The sequence below is a fragment of the Hyla sarda genome, chromosome 6 (assembly GCF_029499605.1).
Source record: "Hyla sarda isolate aHylSar1 chromosome 6, aHylSar1.hap1, whole genome shotgun sequence".
In the NCBI taxonomy this organism is placed as follows: Eukaryota; Metazoa; Chordata; class Amphibia; order Anura; family Hylidae; genus Hyla; species Hyla sarda.
Window position 1 is genome coordinate 256,250,760 of NC_079194.1, and position 15,626 is coordinate 256,266,385.

Sequence of the window (15,626 nt, forward strand, 5' to 3'; positions counted from 1 at the left end):
GCGCGTCCACGTCCTGCTTTAAGATACGTGCGCGCTCCTTCCTCCTCCTCTTTCCTTTCCTCCATTTTGCGAGACGCGGAGCGGCCGGTGAGAGATTCGGGGAATGTGTTGGGTGAGGGGGGAGATCGCCTGCTGGGGCCACAGATGGTTATGTGGGGCTGGTGGGTGACGTGCCCAGGGGGTGAGCATGAGGGGGGTCCCGGTTCCAGTCTCGGCTATGTCCGCGAGATCCGTCACGTGTCCCAGGCGTGGTGTAACGTGTTCCCGGGGTCCTCCAGCCTGTCCCGGATAGAACTGACCCCCGTCCTCTCTACCCGGTCACGTGGGCTGTGTGAATAAAGCCTTATACAGTGTACACTGCGGCTTGTCTGCCTCCTGTGTCTGCAGCCCATAGACCTATTAGACTATCGCAATATAACCTTAGAACTGTAATATATCTAACTTTCTCCCGGTTGTAAGAGTATATCGCGATAAACTGGATCCCATAGCTGTCTATATAGTGTAGCATTTCCTATAGCTGTCACTACATTATTATTCCCATATCTGTAGCGGTACATCAGTGTTTCCCTCCCAGGGGGCCTCCAGCTGTTGCAAAACTACAACTCCCAGCATGCCTGGACAGCCTTCGGCTGTCCAGGCATGCTGGGAGTTGTAGTTTTGCAACATCTGGTTGGTAAAGTGTGGTACATTATGAACTTCTATAGTTATAGCAGTACTTCATGATACTCTTCAGCACAGAAGTGACAAACTACGATCCCCAGGAATAAATAGAGGTATATATATATCTCCAAATTCTGCAGCCCTTTACAAGTATTGGACTGGGTTCACACCATGCTTTTGCAATACAGTTCCTGTATCAGGTTTTTGGATGGAAAAAATACTTCCTCAAAACCTGACTAAACTGTATCAACCTGTAAACAAAAGGAAAAAGGAGGCGCCTAGTGCATTACCCTAAATATTAAATCAAAAACCCACATAAAGTGGGGACAAGTAGGGGGTCTGATGAATGGCCGCTCACCTGGAGCATATAACCTCAGTCTGAGGTAATGGTAGAGGAATCCGTGCAGGCCCGCAGGTCTTCAGGATGGATCCAAAGGGAGATCCTGTTGGTGAACTTGGTGGTGGGAAAAAATGACCTTTAGCCAGGCGCTCGGGGATCCAAGGAGATCTCACAACCAAGTCATGGAGGTGGATATTAATTTAAGCTTTATTAGTATACAACGCGTTTCGGAGTTGGCATACCCCTTCTTCAGATTGACAAATCTGTCAATCTGAATAAGGGGTATGCTAACCCCGAAACGCGTTGTTGTATACTAATAAAGCTTGAATTTATATCCACCTCCATGACTTTCCTCTATTATGAATAAAGTTTCACTTGTTTGATTGAAATTCCAAGAAAAAAAAACTGTAAAGTAAAAAACCGTATGGTGCAAACCAGATGGAAGCATATGCACATGCAGTTCTGTACGGTTCCTATTGACTCCCATGTTAGAAAATAACGTCTTCCCGGACCAAAAAACTGGTAGTCTGCGGTTTTGGGTACAGGGAAAAAACTGACAAAACCGTACAAGACACAAAACGGCAACAACCTGATGTGTAGTTTGGCATATGGCTTTCAATACGGTTCTCAAATTGAAAACGTATACGGGAACTGTGTGGCAAAAATGTGGTGTGAATGCAGCCTTAGACGTCACAATAACATGCAGTGAAACAAAAGGAGATGAGTGGAGTAGTGGTGGGGTCTTTATTGGATATCTGAGATTACAGGAATGGGGTTTAGACAAAAATCAAAGGGGAAGGATTTATCAACCTGTCCATAGCAACCAATCAGATCGCTTCTTTCAGTTTGCAGAGGCCTTGTTAAAAATGAAAGAAGCAATCTGGTTGCTATGGGCAACTGGACAACTCTTCCTCTGGACAGGTTTGATAAATCTCCCCCTCTAGAGTGCTTTATTAAAGGGGTTATTCAGGAAAAAACTTTATTTATATCTATCAACTGGCTCCAGAAAGTTAAACAGATTTGTAAATTACTTCTATTAAAAAATCTTAATCCTTTCAGCACTTATGAGCTTCTGAAGTTAAGGATGTTCTTTTCTGTCTAAATCCTCTCTGACACGTGTCTAGGGAAACGTCCAGTTTAGAAGCAAATCCCCATAGCAAACCACTTCTAAACTGGGTGTTTCCCCGAGACAAGTGTCATCAGAAAGGATTTAGACAGAAAAGAACAACCTTAACTTCAGAAGCTCATAGGTACTGAAAGGATTAAGATTTTTTTTAATAGAAGTAATTCACAAATCTGTTTAACTTTCTGGAGCCAGTTGAGATATAAAGTTTTTTTTCCTGGAATACCCCTTTAATACAATGGTACAGCCATTTTTTCATTAATAAGGGAGGTTAATTAAAGTAGGGTGAACAGTCACCAGCACATCTGAGTGTTTAGAGGGTGGGGGCAGGGGGGTTACCCGTCAGTGATATGGGGGGGGGGGGGGGGAGGAGACCAATTAGTAAATGTTATATAGGCCTGCGTGAAGAGATGTCTTTAGGATACACTTAAAACTGGCTGTTAAATAGACTTCTGAGGGTTTGGGGCAGTGTTTCCCAACCAAGGTGCCTCCAGCGGTTGCAAAACTACAACTCCCAGCATGCCTGGACAGCCATAGGCTGTCTGAGCATGCTGGGAGTTGTAGTTTTGAAACAGCTGGAGGCACCCTGGTTGTCAAACACTGGTTTGGGGTATCGCATTCCGGAGAGCTGGTGCAGCACCAGCAAAGTGTTGTAGATGGGAGTGAGCGGTTCGGATGATAAAGTTTAGTTCTTTGGCACGTGTAGGATGATGTAGGGCGGTGAAGGGTTTTGTGCTGTATTCTGGACTGAATAGGAAACCAATGACTGGCACAGAGGGGAATCAGTGTAGCTGCTGAGGAGCAAGATGGCTGCCAGTGGCATTTAGGATGGACTGGAGAGGGGAAGGCCTATTGGAAGAGTTACAGTAGTCAAGGTGAGAATGAATCCGAGCAACAACCAGTTAAATTGTTTGAATCTCTTGTACCTCCCCCGGTCATGTTGTCGTCTATCCAGGCTGGTCATGTAGGTTGTCATGTGGCTCCTTGAGGAGGATGTTGTGGCCGACAGTAATTGGACAATAGTCATGTGACATCAAACACCTGCGTGCCAATGGTGCCCAGAGTTTGCAGTCTGATTTAAAGGGGTGCTTTGGAGGAAAAAGTTATTGCTTTGTAAAAGTTTTATCAAAACTACAACTCCCAGCATGCTCCGGGCATGCTGGGAGTTGGAGTTTTAAAACAGCTGGATGCTCCCTGGTTGGGAAACACTGTCTTAGTGTATCAGAAGCACGTTGAGGGGGAAGAGATTTATCAAGCTTATTGTGAGGATCCTTGTTGCCCATAGCAACCGGAGCTCAGCTTTCATTTTACCAGAGCGGTACGAGGAATAGAAGCGGAGTTGAGATTGGTTGCTATGGACAACAGTCTTACTAGAAAACAGCTTGGTAACTCTCCCTTGTGTTTAGGGGGTAGTAGATTTATGGCTCCTCATCCCTTCCCTTCAGTATATCATTCACCATGTTTGTTCTGTGTTGTGTGTAGCATTGTTATATTTATTTATTTTTTTCTTGCAGCTGAAACCATGCAGCTTTTTGTGAGAGCTCAAAATCTACACACCCTTGAGGTGTCTGGACAGGAGACTGTGTCCCAGATCAAGGTGAGATATCTGGTAAAATTGGGACAGGCATAAAGGGGTATTCACATGGGGCGTATATATCCACAGGACATGCCATGAATGTCTTATAGATGGAGCTCCCACCTCTATTGAGAATGGCTGGGTTAGCCAGCAGAAACATTGCCTGTACCTTTACACTTGGAATAAAACACCCTTTTTAGTTTTGTGTAAGACATGTTGGTGTGCTGCAGTGATCCCTTTTCAAAGCTATTCTAAACTTACTACTTAATCTGTGCAGGCTCACATCTCCTCTCTTGAGGGAATCGCCTCTGAAGACCAAGTTCTTCTTCTTGCTGGCACACCTCTCTCTGATGAAGCCACCCTAGTCCAAAGCGGAGTATGTGAACTCGGCACCTTGGAGGTAGCTGCCCGTCTTCTGGGAGGTTTGTACTTTTCACTTGTATTTTTCCCGACCCTCTAAGGGTTTCATTAAAGTACTATGGTTACCACTATTTTATCCTGCTTAAAGGGGTACTCAGCTGCTCAGCATTTGGAACAAACTGTTCTGTATCCTGGCGCTGGCAGCTCGAGATGTCATAGCCCTGTCCCCTCAATGCAAGTCTATGGGAGGGGGCGTGACAGTTGTCAGGCCCCCTCCCATAGACTTGCATTGAGGGGGCGGGGTGTGACGTCACGAGCTGCCGGCTCCAGCGTTTGGAACAGTTTGTTCCAAATGCTGAGCAGCGGAGTACCCCTTTTTAAGGGTATGGTTGCACATTGCAGATTTTCCCAGATATCTTCTACATGTGAACATACCCTGAGGGTACTTTATATGAAGGGGTACGGTAACATATGAATGTTTTCTATCAACAGGTAAAGTCCATGGTTCTCTAGCTCGTGCCGGAAAAGTACGAGGTCAGACTCCAAAGGTACGTAGTATAATTCAGTCTAGGACTACCTCTAAGTGGAGGGGTGTGGAACAGGGCCGGCCCATTTTAGATCCAGTGTGGGACAACATGGGAGTTGGGGGAACAGAAAGCGGTGTGTGTATTTGGGTACATTCATGTACTACAAGTAATGTAATCCTAATGTTTGCAGGTGGCCAAGCAGGAGAAGAAGAAAAAGAAGACTGGCAGGGCAAAAAGACGCATGCAGTACAACAGGCGTTTTGTCAATGTTGTCCCCACCTTTGGCAAGAAGAAGGGACCCAATGCCAATTCTTAATTTGTCATAAAGGGTTAATAAAAAATGTAGAACTTTTGTCTTGTGTGGAGTCATCTGTAGATTAAATGTGTAAATCAGAACCTATAGGCGACCAACTATTTTCCCAAATGTTTGTGCAGCCTTTTAGATGATCTGTAGGGCTGGACTACAACTACAGTCTGATATATATCCCTATTGTCTCATTGAAAGGTCACTGTAGCTCTGCCTCCTATAGGCTGCCGTGTGTAAGGACGCATTCACTCTGTGCAGCCTAATCCGGCAAGAGAATTTTATATGGACCTGCTGCTGGATCACTGCCATGCCCCAATCATTTTAGAGCCAAATGGAGTCAGGTAGTGACTGGTCAGCTCGTTTTCTGACTGTATATAACATGTTTTTGCGGATTCCGGAATCTGGATTTCCACGGCAGATGTTGCTGCCACTGAAACTCTGCCATGTGAACAGAGCAGCAAAATCCCATTGAAATCAGTGAGACTCCGCTGCTACAGAATCTCCATGTGGAATATTCATGCAGAACTCTGCCATGTGAACCCTACCTCTTGGGCTCAGCAGGAAGCAGGTGCATAGAGCAGATTTCTATTGGGGGGTGGGGTATGGAGACCCTATGCCAGTGATTTGGCATAGAAAAGGCGCATGTTTTTGCACAAACCCTTGTTGCCCCTTTTTATGCCTGCTGCACCAGTTTTATTGGCTTGGTGTCAAGGACAGGGTCTGATTACATGCTGAATTTACTACAATATATACTAGAGGGCTACCATATAGTGTCAAAAACTACGCTAGCTTGGAGCTAGCATAGACTTCAAATAGTAGCTGCTGCAGTGCCTGATACATTAGGCGGCACCTCTTCAATGGGTTATTCATGATTAGAAAACTGGCTAATTTCTTCCAAAAACTGTTCAGGTTGATTGTAGCATTGCAGCTCCATTCCATTGAAGTGAAAGGAGCAAAGTTGTAATACCACACACAACCTGAAGACTGGTGTGGTGCTGTTTTTCTGTTCCTCACAAACCCCTATTATCGGCCAAATCCTATAAGCATGGGATTTTTTACTAGACTGGTGTGTGAGATGCTGGTTTTAGTAAATTCCCCTCAGAATGTTTGAATGATGGGTTACGATTCCTTAAAGTGGTACTCCGGTGGAAGAAATAGCTATATATTTTTTAAACTTGTGCTAGAAAGTTTAGATCTGTAAATTACTTCTATTAAAAATTCTTAATCCTCCCAGTACTTAGACTTCCTCTGGAGCATACAGCAGCTATCTGTCTAACCACAGCGCTCTTCTGTAGTATTCAGCAGCTAATAAGTACTAGAAGGATTAAGATTTTTTTTTAAATTGAAGTAATAACCAAATATGTTAAAGATAAGCAAAGTTACAGTAATTCGATTTGTCACAAACTTCACGGCTCGGCGGTTGCTGACTTCAGCCTGCATAAATTAGTTCGGCTTTCAGGTGCTCCGGTGGGCTTGAAAAGGTGGATACAGTCCTAGGAGAGAGTCTCCAGCCCACCGGAGCACTTGAAAGCTGAGAATTTATGCAGGCTAAAGTCTGAGCTGCGAGGTTCGTGACTAATCGAATTACTGTAACTGCTCATCTCTACATCTCGCCTCAAAATCCCAGACGTGTTTTTGCTAGGCTACTTCATCAGGGGTGGTGATTTCCATACAGCAGAAAGTTCACTTTAGACCAGCGCCGATCGTAGTAAATGAGTACAATAAAACAGCCAATGTATGTGACCTCATTCCCATAGATTGGGGGGCAGACTTAGGATTTGAGGTACATCTGGTATGCTGGTTCTAGCCTGTGCTCAAGTTACAAAAATTCCCAGATCTTTCTGAAGAGACAGGCAATAGGTGCTCTATCTCCATACCGGCTACGATCTGCAGCTCTGAGTGTCATAAAGTGCAGACAGGTTCTCTTTAAAAAAAACTAATGGATAGGGAGTAAGTGCCTGATCTGGGGTTTGGGGGTGTCCTGTTGTTACCTCCTAATACAGGCTCTGTTGCTTCTCCAAGTTCTTTGGCCTCCACCCTTCGAGCACACTCAAACAAGTGGCGGCCTACTCACAGGGTTCTATCTCAGCAAGTGATTGGCTGAATGGGTCTTCACAGCACCAGCACGTCTACGAGGATAAGGGGCCAAAGCATGCTGAGGAGAAGAGATGGGGTGCCATTTAGATTGGGGGGTCCAGTGATTGGACCCCCCGAGCTCAACAAATGTCCTATCCTTTGGATAGGGGGAAACATTAAGTGGAGTTCTTTAACCCCTTAAGGACCCAGCCAATTTTCACTGTAGGACCCGGCCATTTTTTGCACATCTGACCACTGTCACTTTAAACATTAATAACTCTGGAATGCTTTTACCTTTCATTATGATTCCGAGATTGCTTTTTCGTGACCTATTCTACTTTGTTAGTGGTAAAATGTTGTCGATACTTGCATCATTTCTTGGTGAAAAATTCCCAAATTTGATGAAAATTTTTAAAATGTTGCATTTTTTTAACTTTGAAGCTCTCTGCTTATAAGGAAAATGAATATTCCAAATAAATTATATGATTCACATATACAATATGTCTACTTTATGTTTCCATCATAAAGTTGACATGTTTTTACTTTCGGAAGACATCAGAGGGCTTCAAATTTCAGCAGATATTTTCCGATTTTTCACAAAATTTTCAAAATCGAAATTTTTCAGGGACCAGTTCTGTTTTGAAGTGGATTTGAAGGGCCTTCATATTAGAAATACCCCACAAATGACCCCATTATAAAAAAAAAACTGCACCCCTCAAAGTATTCAAAATGACATTCAAAAGGTTTGTTAACCCTTTAGGTGTTTCACAGGAATAGCAGCAAATTGAAGGAGAAAATTCAAAATTTCCATTTTTTACACTCCCATGTTCTTGTAGACCCAGTTATTGAATTTTTACAAGGGGTAAAAGGAGAGAAATCTTCCTAAAATGTGTAACCCAATTTCTCTCGAGTAAGGAAATACCTCATGTGTGTATGTCAAGTGTTCGGCGGGCGCAGTAGAGGGCTCAGAAGGGAAGGAGCAACAGTGGGATTTTGGAGAGTGAGTTTTTCTGAAATGGTTTTTGGGGGGCATGTCACATTTAGGAAGCCCCTATGGTGCCAGAACAGCAAAAAAACAAAACCACATGGCATACTATTATAGAAACTACACCCCTCAAGGCATGTAACAAGGGGTCCAGTGAGCCTTAACACCCCACAGGTGTTTGACGACTTTTCATTAAAGTTGGATGTGAAAATGATTTTTTTTTTTCCCACTAAAATGCTAGTTTTCCCTCAAATTTAGATTTTTTACAAGGGTTAATGGACAAAATGACCCCCAACATTTGTAACCCCATCTCTTCTGAGTATGGAAATACCCCATGTTAGGATGTAAAATGCTTTGCGGGTGCACTAAAATGCTCAGAAGAGCAGTCACATTTAGTTTTTGAAAAGCAAAATTTGCTGAAATGGTTTTTGGGGGGCATGTCGCATTTAGGAAGCCCCTATGGTGCCAGGACAGCAAAAAAAAAAAAAAACACATGGCATACTATTTTGGAAACTACACCCCTCAAGGCACGTAACAAGGGGTACAGTAAGCCTTAACACCCCACAGGTGTTTGACGACTTTTCGTGAAAGTTGGATGTGTAAATGATTTTTTTTTTCCACTAAAATGCTAGTTTTCCCTCAAATTTAAAATTTTTACAAGGGTTAATGGACAAAATGCCCCCCAAAATTTGAAACCCCATCTCTTCTGAGTATGGAAATACCCCATGTGTGGACATCAAGTGCACTGCGAGCGAACTACAATGCTCAGAAGTGAAGGAGCGCCATTGAGCTTTTGGGAAAAAAATTGTTTGGAATGGAAGTCAGGGGCCATGTGCGTTTACAAGCCCCCCCTGGTGCCAGAACAGTGGACCCCCCCCACATGTGACCCTATTTTGGAAACTACACCCCTCACAGAATTTAATAAGGGGTGAAGTGAGTATTTACACCCCACTGGCGTTTGACAGATCTTTGGAACAGTGGGCTTTGGAATCAGCCACCCCTGTGCAAATCACCAGTTTAGGCCTCAAATGTACCCGGTGTGCTCTCACTCCTGAGCCTTGTTGTGCGCCCGCAGAGCATTTTACGACCACATATGGGGTATTTCCGTACTCAGAAGAAATTGCGTTACAAATTTTGGGGGTCTTTTTTCCTTTTAATGCTTGTGAAAATAAAAAGTATGGGGCAACACCAGCATGTTAGTGTAAAAAATTTTTTTTTTTACACTAACAAGCTGGTGTAGCCCCCAACTTTTCATTTTCATAAGGGGCAAAAGGAAAAAAAGCCCCCAAAATTTGTAGTGCAATTTCTCCCTAGTACGGAGATACCCCATATGTGGCCCTAAACTGTTTCCTTGAAATACGACAGGGCTCTGAAGTGAGAGAGCTCCATGCACATTTGAGGACTAAATTAGGGATTGCATAGGGGTGGACATAGGGGTATTCTACGCCAGTGATTCCCGAACAGGGTGCCTCCAGCTGTTGCTAAACTCCCAGCATGCCTGGACAGTCAGTGGCTGTCTAGAAATGTTGGGAGTTGTTGTTTTGCAACAGCTGGAGGCTCCGTTTTGGAAACACTGCCGTACAATACGTTTTTAATTTTTATTGGGGGGGACAGTATAAAGGGGGTGTATATGTAGTGTTTTACTCTTTATTATGTGTTAGTGTGGTGTAGTGTAGTGTAGTGTTTTTAGGGTACATTCACACTGGCGGGTTACAGTGAGTTTCCCGCTTGGAGATGGCGCTGCGGCCAAAAATTTGCCCAAACTTGGGCAAAGTGAATGGTTACCACACGAGGTTACACTCCCCAACTGCAACAATGGATAAGAGCAAAGAATATATCAAGTGACTGCAGCCGCTCCACGTCTAATTCAATGCAATCTTAGAAATAAACCTTCAGTAGTTGACGGGATTCCAAACACTGAACACAGAAGTAAAAGGGAACTGACATTTTATTCACCCATGATGCAACGCGTTTCACAGTAGAACTGCTTCATCTACTGTGAAATGCGTTGCATCATGGGTGAATAAAACATCAGTTCCCTTTTACTTCTGTGTTCAGCGCCTTGAATCCTGTCAACTACTGAAGGTTTATTTCTAAGCTAGAAATACTGGAAGGATTAAGATTTGTTTAATAGAAGTAATTTACAAATCTGTTCAACTTTCTGGCATCAGTTGATTTAAATAATAAAAAAAAAAAGTTTTGCATCGGTGTACCCCTTTAAAAGCTTCTTCCAGATCACCTGAAAAAAAATCCACTGTTGCCGTAGTAGACAGGCGTACACATGGCTGACGCAGCATCCTGATCACGTGACCGCTCTAACAGCCTATGGAGTATCACTCTGGCTGTACTCAGACACGTGCTGAAGAGCGGCTTCCTGTTCCAGGTACACGTGACATTATTCTTCCTCCTGATTGGTGCACACTTGAGAAAGCTTAGGTCGGTACCACGGTAACGCAGTCAGTAATGGCGGCTCCGGAAGGAGAGATCGTGTGTCCGGGCCGCACGTCTTCTCCCACCCCGGCCGTTACAACGCCAAAAGAAAATGGCGGCCCCGTGGTGTGCGCCCTGTGCCTGTCCGCTCCCGGGAAGTACACGTGTCCGCGGTGTAACGCTCCGTACTGCAGCCTGGCCTGTTACCGGGGAGCCCGGCACACCGCCTGCTCCGAGCTCTTCTACAAGGAGGCCGTGCTGCGGTGTCTACGGGAGGAAGACACCGGGGGCTGGGGGAGGAAGCAGATGGAGGAGACGCTGCTGAAGCTGAGGAAGAAGGAGGAGGATCCGCTGTGCGGCACCGATGCGGTTTTTGATGAGGAGGAGGAGGAGAATCCGCTGTGTGGCACCAATGCGGTTTTTGATGAGGAGAGCGGCTTGTGGGGCAGTCTGTCCAGCCAGGAGAAGCAGCACTTCAGCCTCTTGTTACAAAGTGGCCACATTGGATCCCTCATCCCAGTTTGGACGCCATGGTGGGAAACACATCAGCAGGGACACAAGATTATGGAGCTGCCTGAGGCTGTGCCAACCTGTGGGCACCATGAGACCCCAAGTGAGAGAGGAGAAAACGACCTTCAGCTAGTCACAAGTCCTGAAAAGACTGGAAGGAAAGAGGAGGAAACCCTGGGAGGAGAGCGGAGTCTCCATGACAAGTCTCCAGTATCTGCACCGCCACCACTTCTAGGGTCTATCCCACCCCTGTCCTCCCTTACCCGTTGTCCTTCCCCATTGGTCCGCTTCACCTTGGTCAATGTCATCTACGGCTATGCCTTCTCTCTCCTACGACACAATGGTGACCTGAGTGATCCGGACATCATGGCGGATTTTATAGGGACCTTGCTGTCCGTGTCTGGTGCGCTCAGCACGACTGCTGTGTACAACTCCACTGCCCACGCTTTGAAGAGCGCTGTACGAGCCGCCTCAGACCCCTTATTGGGTGGAGATGAAGGTGGAGCCATTTTGGCAATGGAGGCTACAGCTAAAATCCTTCTGGGTGATGGTGGTAACAAGTATTCCCTGGCTGCAATCTCCCACTTGTACCATCTGCTGGGAAAGATCCGTAAACTTGTAAAAGCAGAAAAGGACACGAGGAAAGGAGCATTTACTGCCAGGAAAAAATGCCTGTTCCTTGCATCGTGGGTGAATGAGCATGAGGAAGGTTTAGCTGTTCTATCCGCAGAGGTCATGGTGGAGTATACAGAGTATCTTAAAGATCTCAATGAAGTGGCAGAGATATCAAAAGGACTTCAGCGGGTCTGGGCTGGAAAAAGGCCGCCGGCCAAGAAAAAACTCATACAAGAGGTTGAGTAAAAGATGGACACCTGCCCTGAGGACAGAGGGATACCTCTCCAGGATTTTCTGGGTGCTGTGCGTTAAAGCTCGCTCTGGCTTAGCAACCCGAAAAATGACATAGGGTCCCCTGATCACACCCCTTTTTACAGTATCTTGATACGCCCGTCCGTTCCCGAGATATGTGGGTTTATATTTTCTGACAATCTAGGTAATGTCAGGCATAAACTTAAAGGGGTACTCCGGTGGAAAAGTTTTTTTTAATTATTTATTAACTGGTGCCAGAAAGTTAAACAGATTTGTAAATTACTTCTATTAAAAAATCTTTATCCTTCCAGTACTTATTAGCAGCTGTATGCTGCAGAGGAAATTCTTTTCTTTTTGAATTTCTTTTTTGTCTTGTCCACAGCGCTCTCTGCTGACACCTGATGCTCGTATCAGGAACTGTCCAGAGCAGGAGAAAATCCCCATAGCAAACAGAGGTGTTAGCAGAGAGCACTGTGGACAAGACAAAGAAGAAATTCAAAAAGAAAAGCATTTCCTCTGTAGCATATAGCTGCTAAGAAGTACTGAAAGGATTAAGATTTTTAAATAGAAGTCATTTACAAATCTGTTTTAACTTTTTGGGACCAGTTCATTTAAAAAAAAATTCCACTGGAGTACCCCTTTAATTTTAGTCATGGGAGGTAACGGGTGGGATTACAGTCATCGGGTGTGAATGTTGTACATTAAGGACTGAATGCCTAATGCACACCCCCTGACTATATAAACCTACCCACCACCTGATATTTCCTCCATTATTAAAATTTAGTTCACACCCGTCTGATTTCCTGAATTGTCAGGCGAACTATAAACCCTCATATCTCAGGAACAGGATGACGTATCGAGAAACTAAAAAGCTGAGATCAGGGCACCCTAAACTATTTAATAACGCAGTCTCATTTTCTGGGGGTTGGTCACATGTCCTCTTTAAAATAAAGCAACTTTGCGATAGATCTTTCTTAATTTCCTACAGTTTTGTGTCTACAACTCCTAAGCAGCAGATTCAGCATAGTGGACGTCTATCTTGCAGTCCCAGACATTTAGTAGATTAGCCGGAAGTAGAGGGGAGGGGGGCAGAGTTATTACTGGTTTTATAATCTTTGTATCATGTGTAAAACATCTTCATTCAAACTTAAATACAACTCCTTTACCCAATCTTCCCAAACGTAGAAATCCCATAAAAGTCTATGGGCTTTAAAGGGGTACTCTGCTGCTCAGCGTTTGGAACAAACTGTTCCAAAAGCTGGGAGCTCGTGATGTCATAGTCCCGCCCCCTCATGACGTCACGCCCCACCCCTTCAATGTAAGTCTATGGTAGGGGGCATGGCATCCATCGCGCCCCCTCCCATAGACTTGCATTGAAGGGGCGGGGTGTGACATCATGAGCTCCGGCGTTTGGAACAGTTTGTTCCAAACGCTGAGCAGCGGAGTACCCCTTTAACTTGTGCAATTCCACAAGTGGAAATTCTGCCATGTGAATAGACCCTAACACACCTGATAAGAGTTACCTTATTACCATGATGCGTCTGATTTTAAACTTTTACCATATGGTTTCTACCCTGAACTTTGTTCTCTCTCTCCAAGGAGTGCGCCCTCCATTATGAGACAGAGGGGCCTGATATTTGTGATTTACACAATGAGAAACTCCCCTTTCTAACTGCAGGATCGTTCTATACAGAGTTTGTGGTCCGTCCATATGCAGACACATAGGCCTGCATAAGAGCTGTAGACACAAAATGGTAGAAAATGTTTAAAGGGGTACTCCGGTGGTAAATTTTTTTGACTATATGGCATCTTCTTTGTAAGTTTAGTTTTTTTGCAATATACATGTGTTATATGTTTTGGCAGCATGTCTGTGTTTTTCTTACCTGTTTGTTGGGCAGGAAGTTCTGTAGTTCCGAGTATTTTCTTTTACTGTTGTCCACAGTTCTGAGTCTGTTGTGGACAAGATGTCAGAGCATTTTTTTTTTTTCTGTTTGCATGAGAGGAATAAGCCACGCCCCCTCATCTCATCCAGCTGAGTACACAGCTCCTCCCCTCCCCCTGCTCTGTATTCTAAGGACGCAGGTCTGCACAGGAGAAGAAACACAGAGAAGATAAATGTTATCTGAAGGGGAGGGTGAGAAGGTGCACGGGCTGGGGATACATGGACTGCAGGGGAATAAATCTCATACTGGGGATGATCTCTATGGGGGAGATTTACCAAAACCTGTGCAGAGGAAAACTTGCCCAGTTGCCCATAGCAACCAATCAAATAGCTTCTTTCATTTTTCACACGCCTTCATAAAAATGAAAGCAGCAAGCTGATTGGTTGCTAGGGGCAACTGGGCAAGTTTTCCTCTGCACAGGTTTTGGTAAATCTCCCCCTATATGTGAAGGGGGAGGGGGGGATTCCTGAATGACACATGCTGGGAGTTGTAGTCCCTGTTTGTGTGTATGCTAGTGTTTACAAACTAGTGTGCCTCCAGCTGTTGCAAAACTACAACTCCCAGCATGCACTGACAGACTTTGGGCATGCTGGGAGTTGTAGATTTGCAACAGCTGGAGGCACACTGGTTGGGAAACACGGTTCTAGACTATTCAGCATACACATCATGTTACACCAGTGTTTCCCAACCAGTGTGCCTCCAGCTGTTGCAAAACTACAACTCCTAGCATGCCCAAAGGCTGTGAGGGCATGCTGGCAGTTTTAGTTTTGCAACAGCTGGAGGCACCCTGGTTGGGAAACACTGGTGTATGCCCTACAGAGGAGTGGTGAACTGCAACCCCCAGGAGACTACAGAGGCAGCATGCTGGTGTTATACTGAAGACTCCTGAATGACACATGCTGGGAGTTGTAGTCCCTTTTGTGTGTGTATGCCAGTGTATCCCAACCAGGGCTGATTTATATTAGTGTGCTGTGTATAAGGGGGCTGACCCGGGAAAATAGTAGGGTGGGTAAAGGGCGGAACAAACAAACAAAAAGGAGCCGCCCCAAACCAGCAAGGCATGTGGAATGCTGGGATTTGTAGTTTTCAGCACAGCAAGAAACAGGAAATAGAAGCAAATATAGGAAAACAAAGTGGGGGATAAAAAGACAACAAAGAACGGAAATAGAATAGGCTAAACAACAAGAATAGAAATGAAACAAAACAAATAGGGTAAGTCAAAAACGGAAAAACTTGTTGACCACCGGAGTACCCCTTTAATAAAGACACAAGGTAAAGTTGATTATCTTACATTTTATATGCATAAAGAAAGAAAAAAACCTTGGAAAGGTGGACAAAACCTTTAAAAGGGAATGTGTCCCCTGTGTTTTTTCCTTTTTCAGAATCAGATGGTGAAACATTGTTTTTATTTGTAATTTTTTTGTACATTATTATGAGCGCAGCCAGGGAGGTGAGATGTGACGATCGTCTATTGTTTAATGGCCTGATCCTGTCTTATCTATATAAAAGTGTCATTGTAATCCTGTCTGTGATAAGGAGGACACTGCTGGAAGGAAGTGTCACCTTATTAGGTCTAGTTGCTAGAATGAAAATTAGTTTTATAATATAGACAGTAACATGGAAAATGTAGAAAAATATTCTTAAATATGTTTAACGTAAAAACGTAATCCCAAATTCACTACAAAATGTCACTAATGGGCTTTAGGCCAGGCTGCTGTTCTACTGACCAGGCTGGGCCTTGGTGCCGGGATCACACTGACAGCTGGAGCCCTGCGATCACTGCCAGCAGTCAGTTTAACCTGTTACATGCCACGGTCCAGGCATGATCATAGCATGTAACATATTGTGAGGCTCATGAGCAGCCCGGCGATATGATCACCAGGGTCCAACAGAGGCTCCCAGGTCTGCCATGGATGTGCTTA

At 44.6% G+C, this 15,626-nt stretch overlaps 3 protein-coding genes across 4 annotated transcripts in view; 2 read left to right on the top strand and 1 right to left on the bottom strand.

The window, feature by feature from the left end:
• Positions 1–10,387, bottom strand: part of MRPL49 (mitochondrial ribosomal protein L49) — a 42,857-nt gene extending 32,470 nt beyond the window's left edge. The window contains exon 1 of one of the 2 annotated variants that reach the window (XM_056527038.1): positions 10,168–10,387. In XM_056527038.1, coding sequence (XP_056383013.1) covers positions 10,168–10,251 — 84 coding nt within the window. In that variant the 5' untranslated portion in view covers positions 10,252–10,387. Of the gene's footprint in view, positions 1–1,018; positions 1,043–10,167 lie in introns of those variants that run through there. The other variant, XM_056527040.1, reaches the window with a different exon arrangement.
• FAU (FAU ubiquitin like and ribosomal protein S30 fusion) lies at positions 16–4,938 on the top strand. The gene is made up of 5 exons (XM_056527036.1): positions 16–87; positions 3,638–3,720; positions 3,977–4,121; positions 4,552–4,607; positions 4,777–4,938. Exons 2-5 carry the CDS (start codon positions 3,646–3,648, stop codon positions 4,900–4,902), a joined length of 402 nt encoding a protein of 133 aa, XP_056383011.1. The 5' UTR covers positions 16–87; positions 3,638–3,645; the 3' UTR covers positions 4,903–4,938.
• On the top strand, positions 10,286–12,012 carry ZNHIT2 (zinc finger HIT-type containing 2). The gene has a single exon (XM_056527035.1). The coding sequence runs from the start codon at positions 10,418–10,420 to the stop codon at positions 11,753–11,755; it is 1,338 nt and encodes a 445-aa protein (XP_056383010.1). The 5' UTR covers positions 10,286–10,417; the 3' UTR covers positions 11,756–12,012.
• Positions 12,013–15,626: the final 3,614 nt, after the last annotated feature.

Coding starts and splice junctions, on each gene's coding strand:
- FAU (XM_056527036.1), top strand. CDS start 3,646: ATGCAGCTTTTTGTGAGAGCTCAAAATCTACACACCCTTGAGGTGTCT. Junction 3,721..3,976: donor AGACTGTGTCCCAGATCAAG/GTGAGATATCTG, acceptor TAATCTGTGCAG/GCTCACATCTCCTCTCTTGA. Junction 4,122..4,551: donor AGCTGCCCGTCTTCTGGGAG/GTTTGTACTTTT, acceptor TTCTATCAACAG/GTAAAGTCCATGGTTCTCTA.
- ZNHIT2 (XM_056527035.1), top strand. CDS start 10,418: ATGGCGGCTCCGGAAGGAGAGATCGTGTGTCCGGGCCGCACGTCTTCT.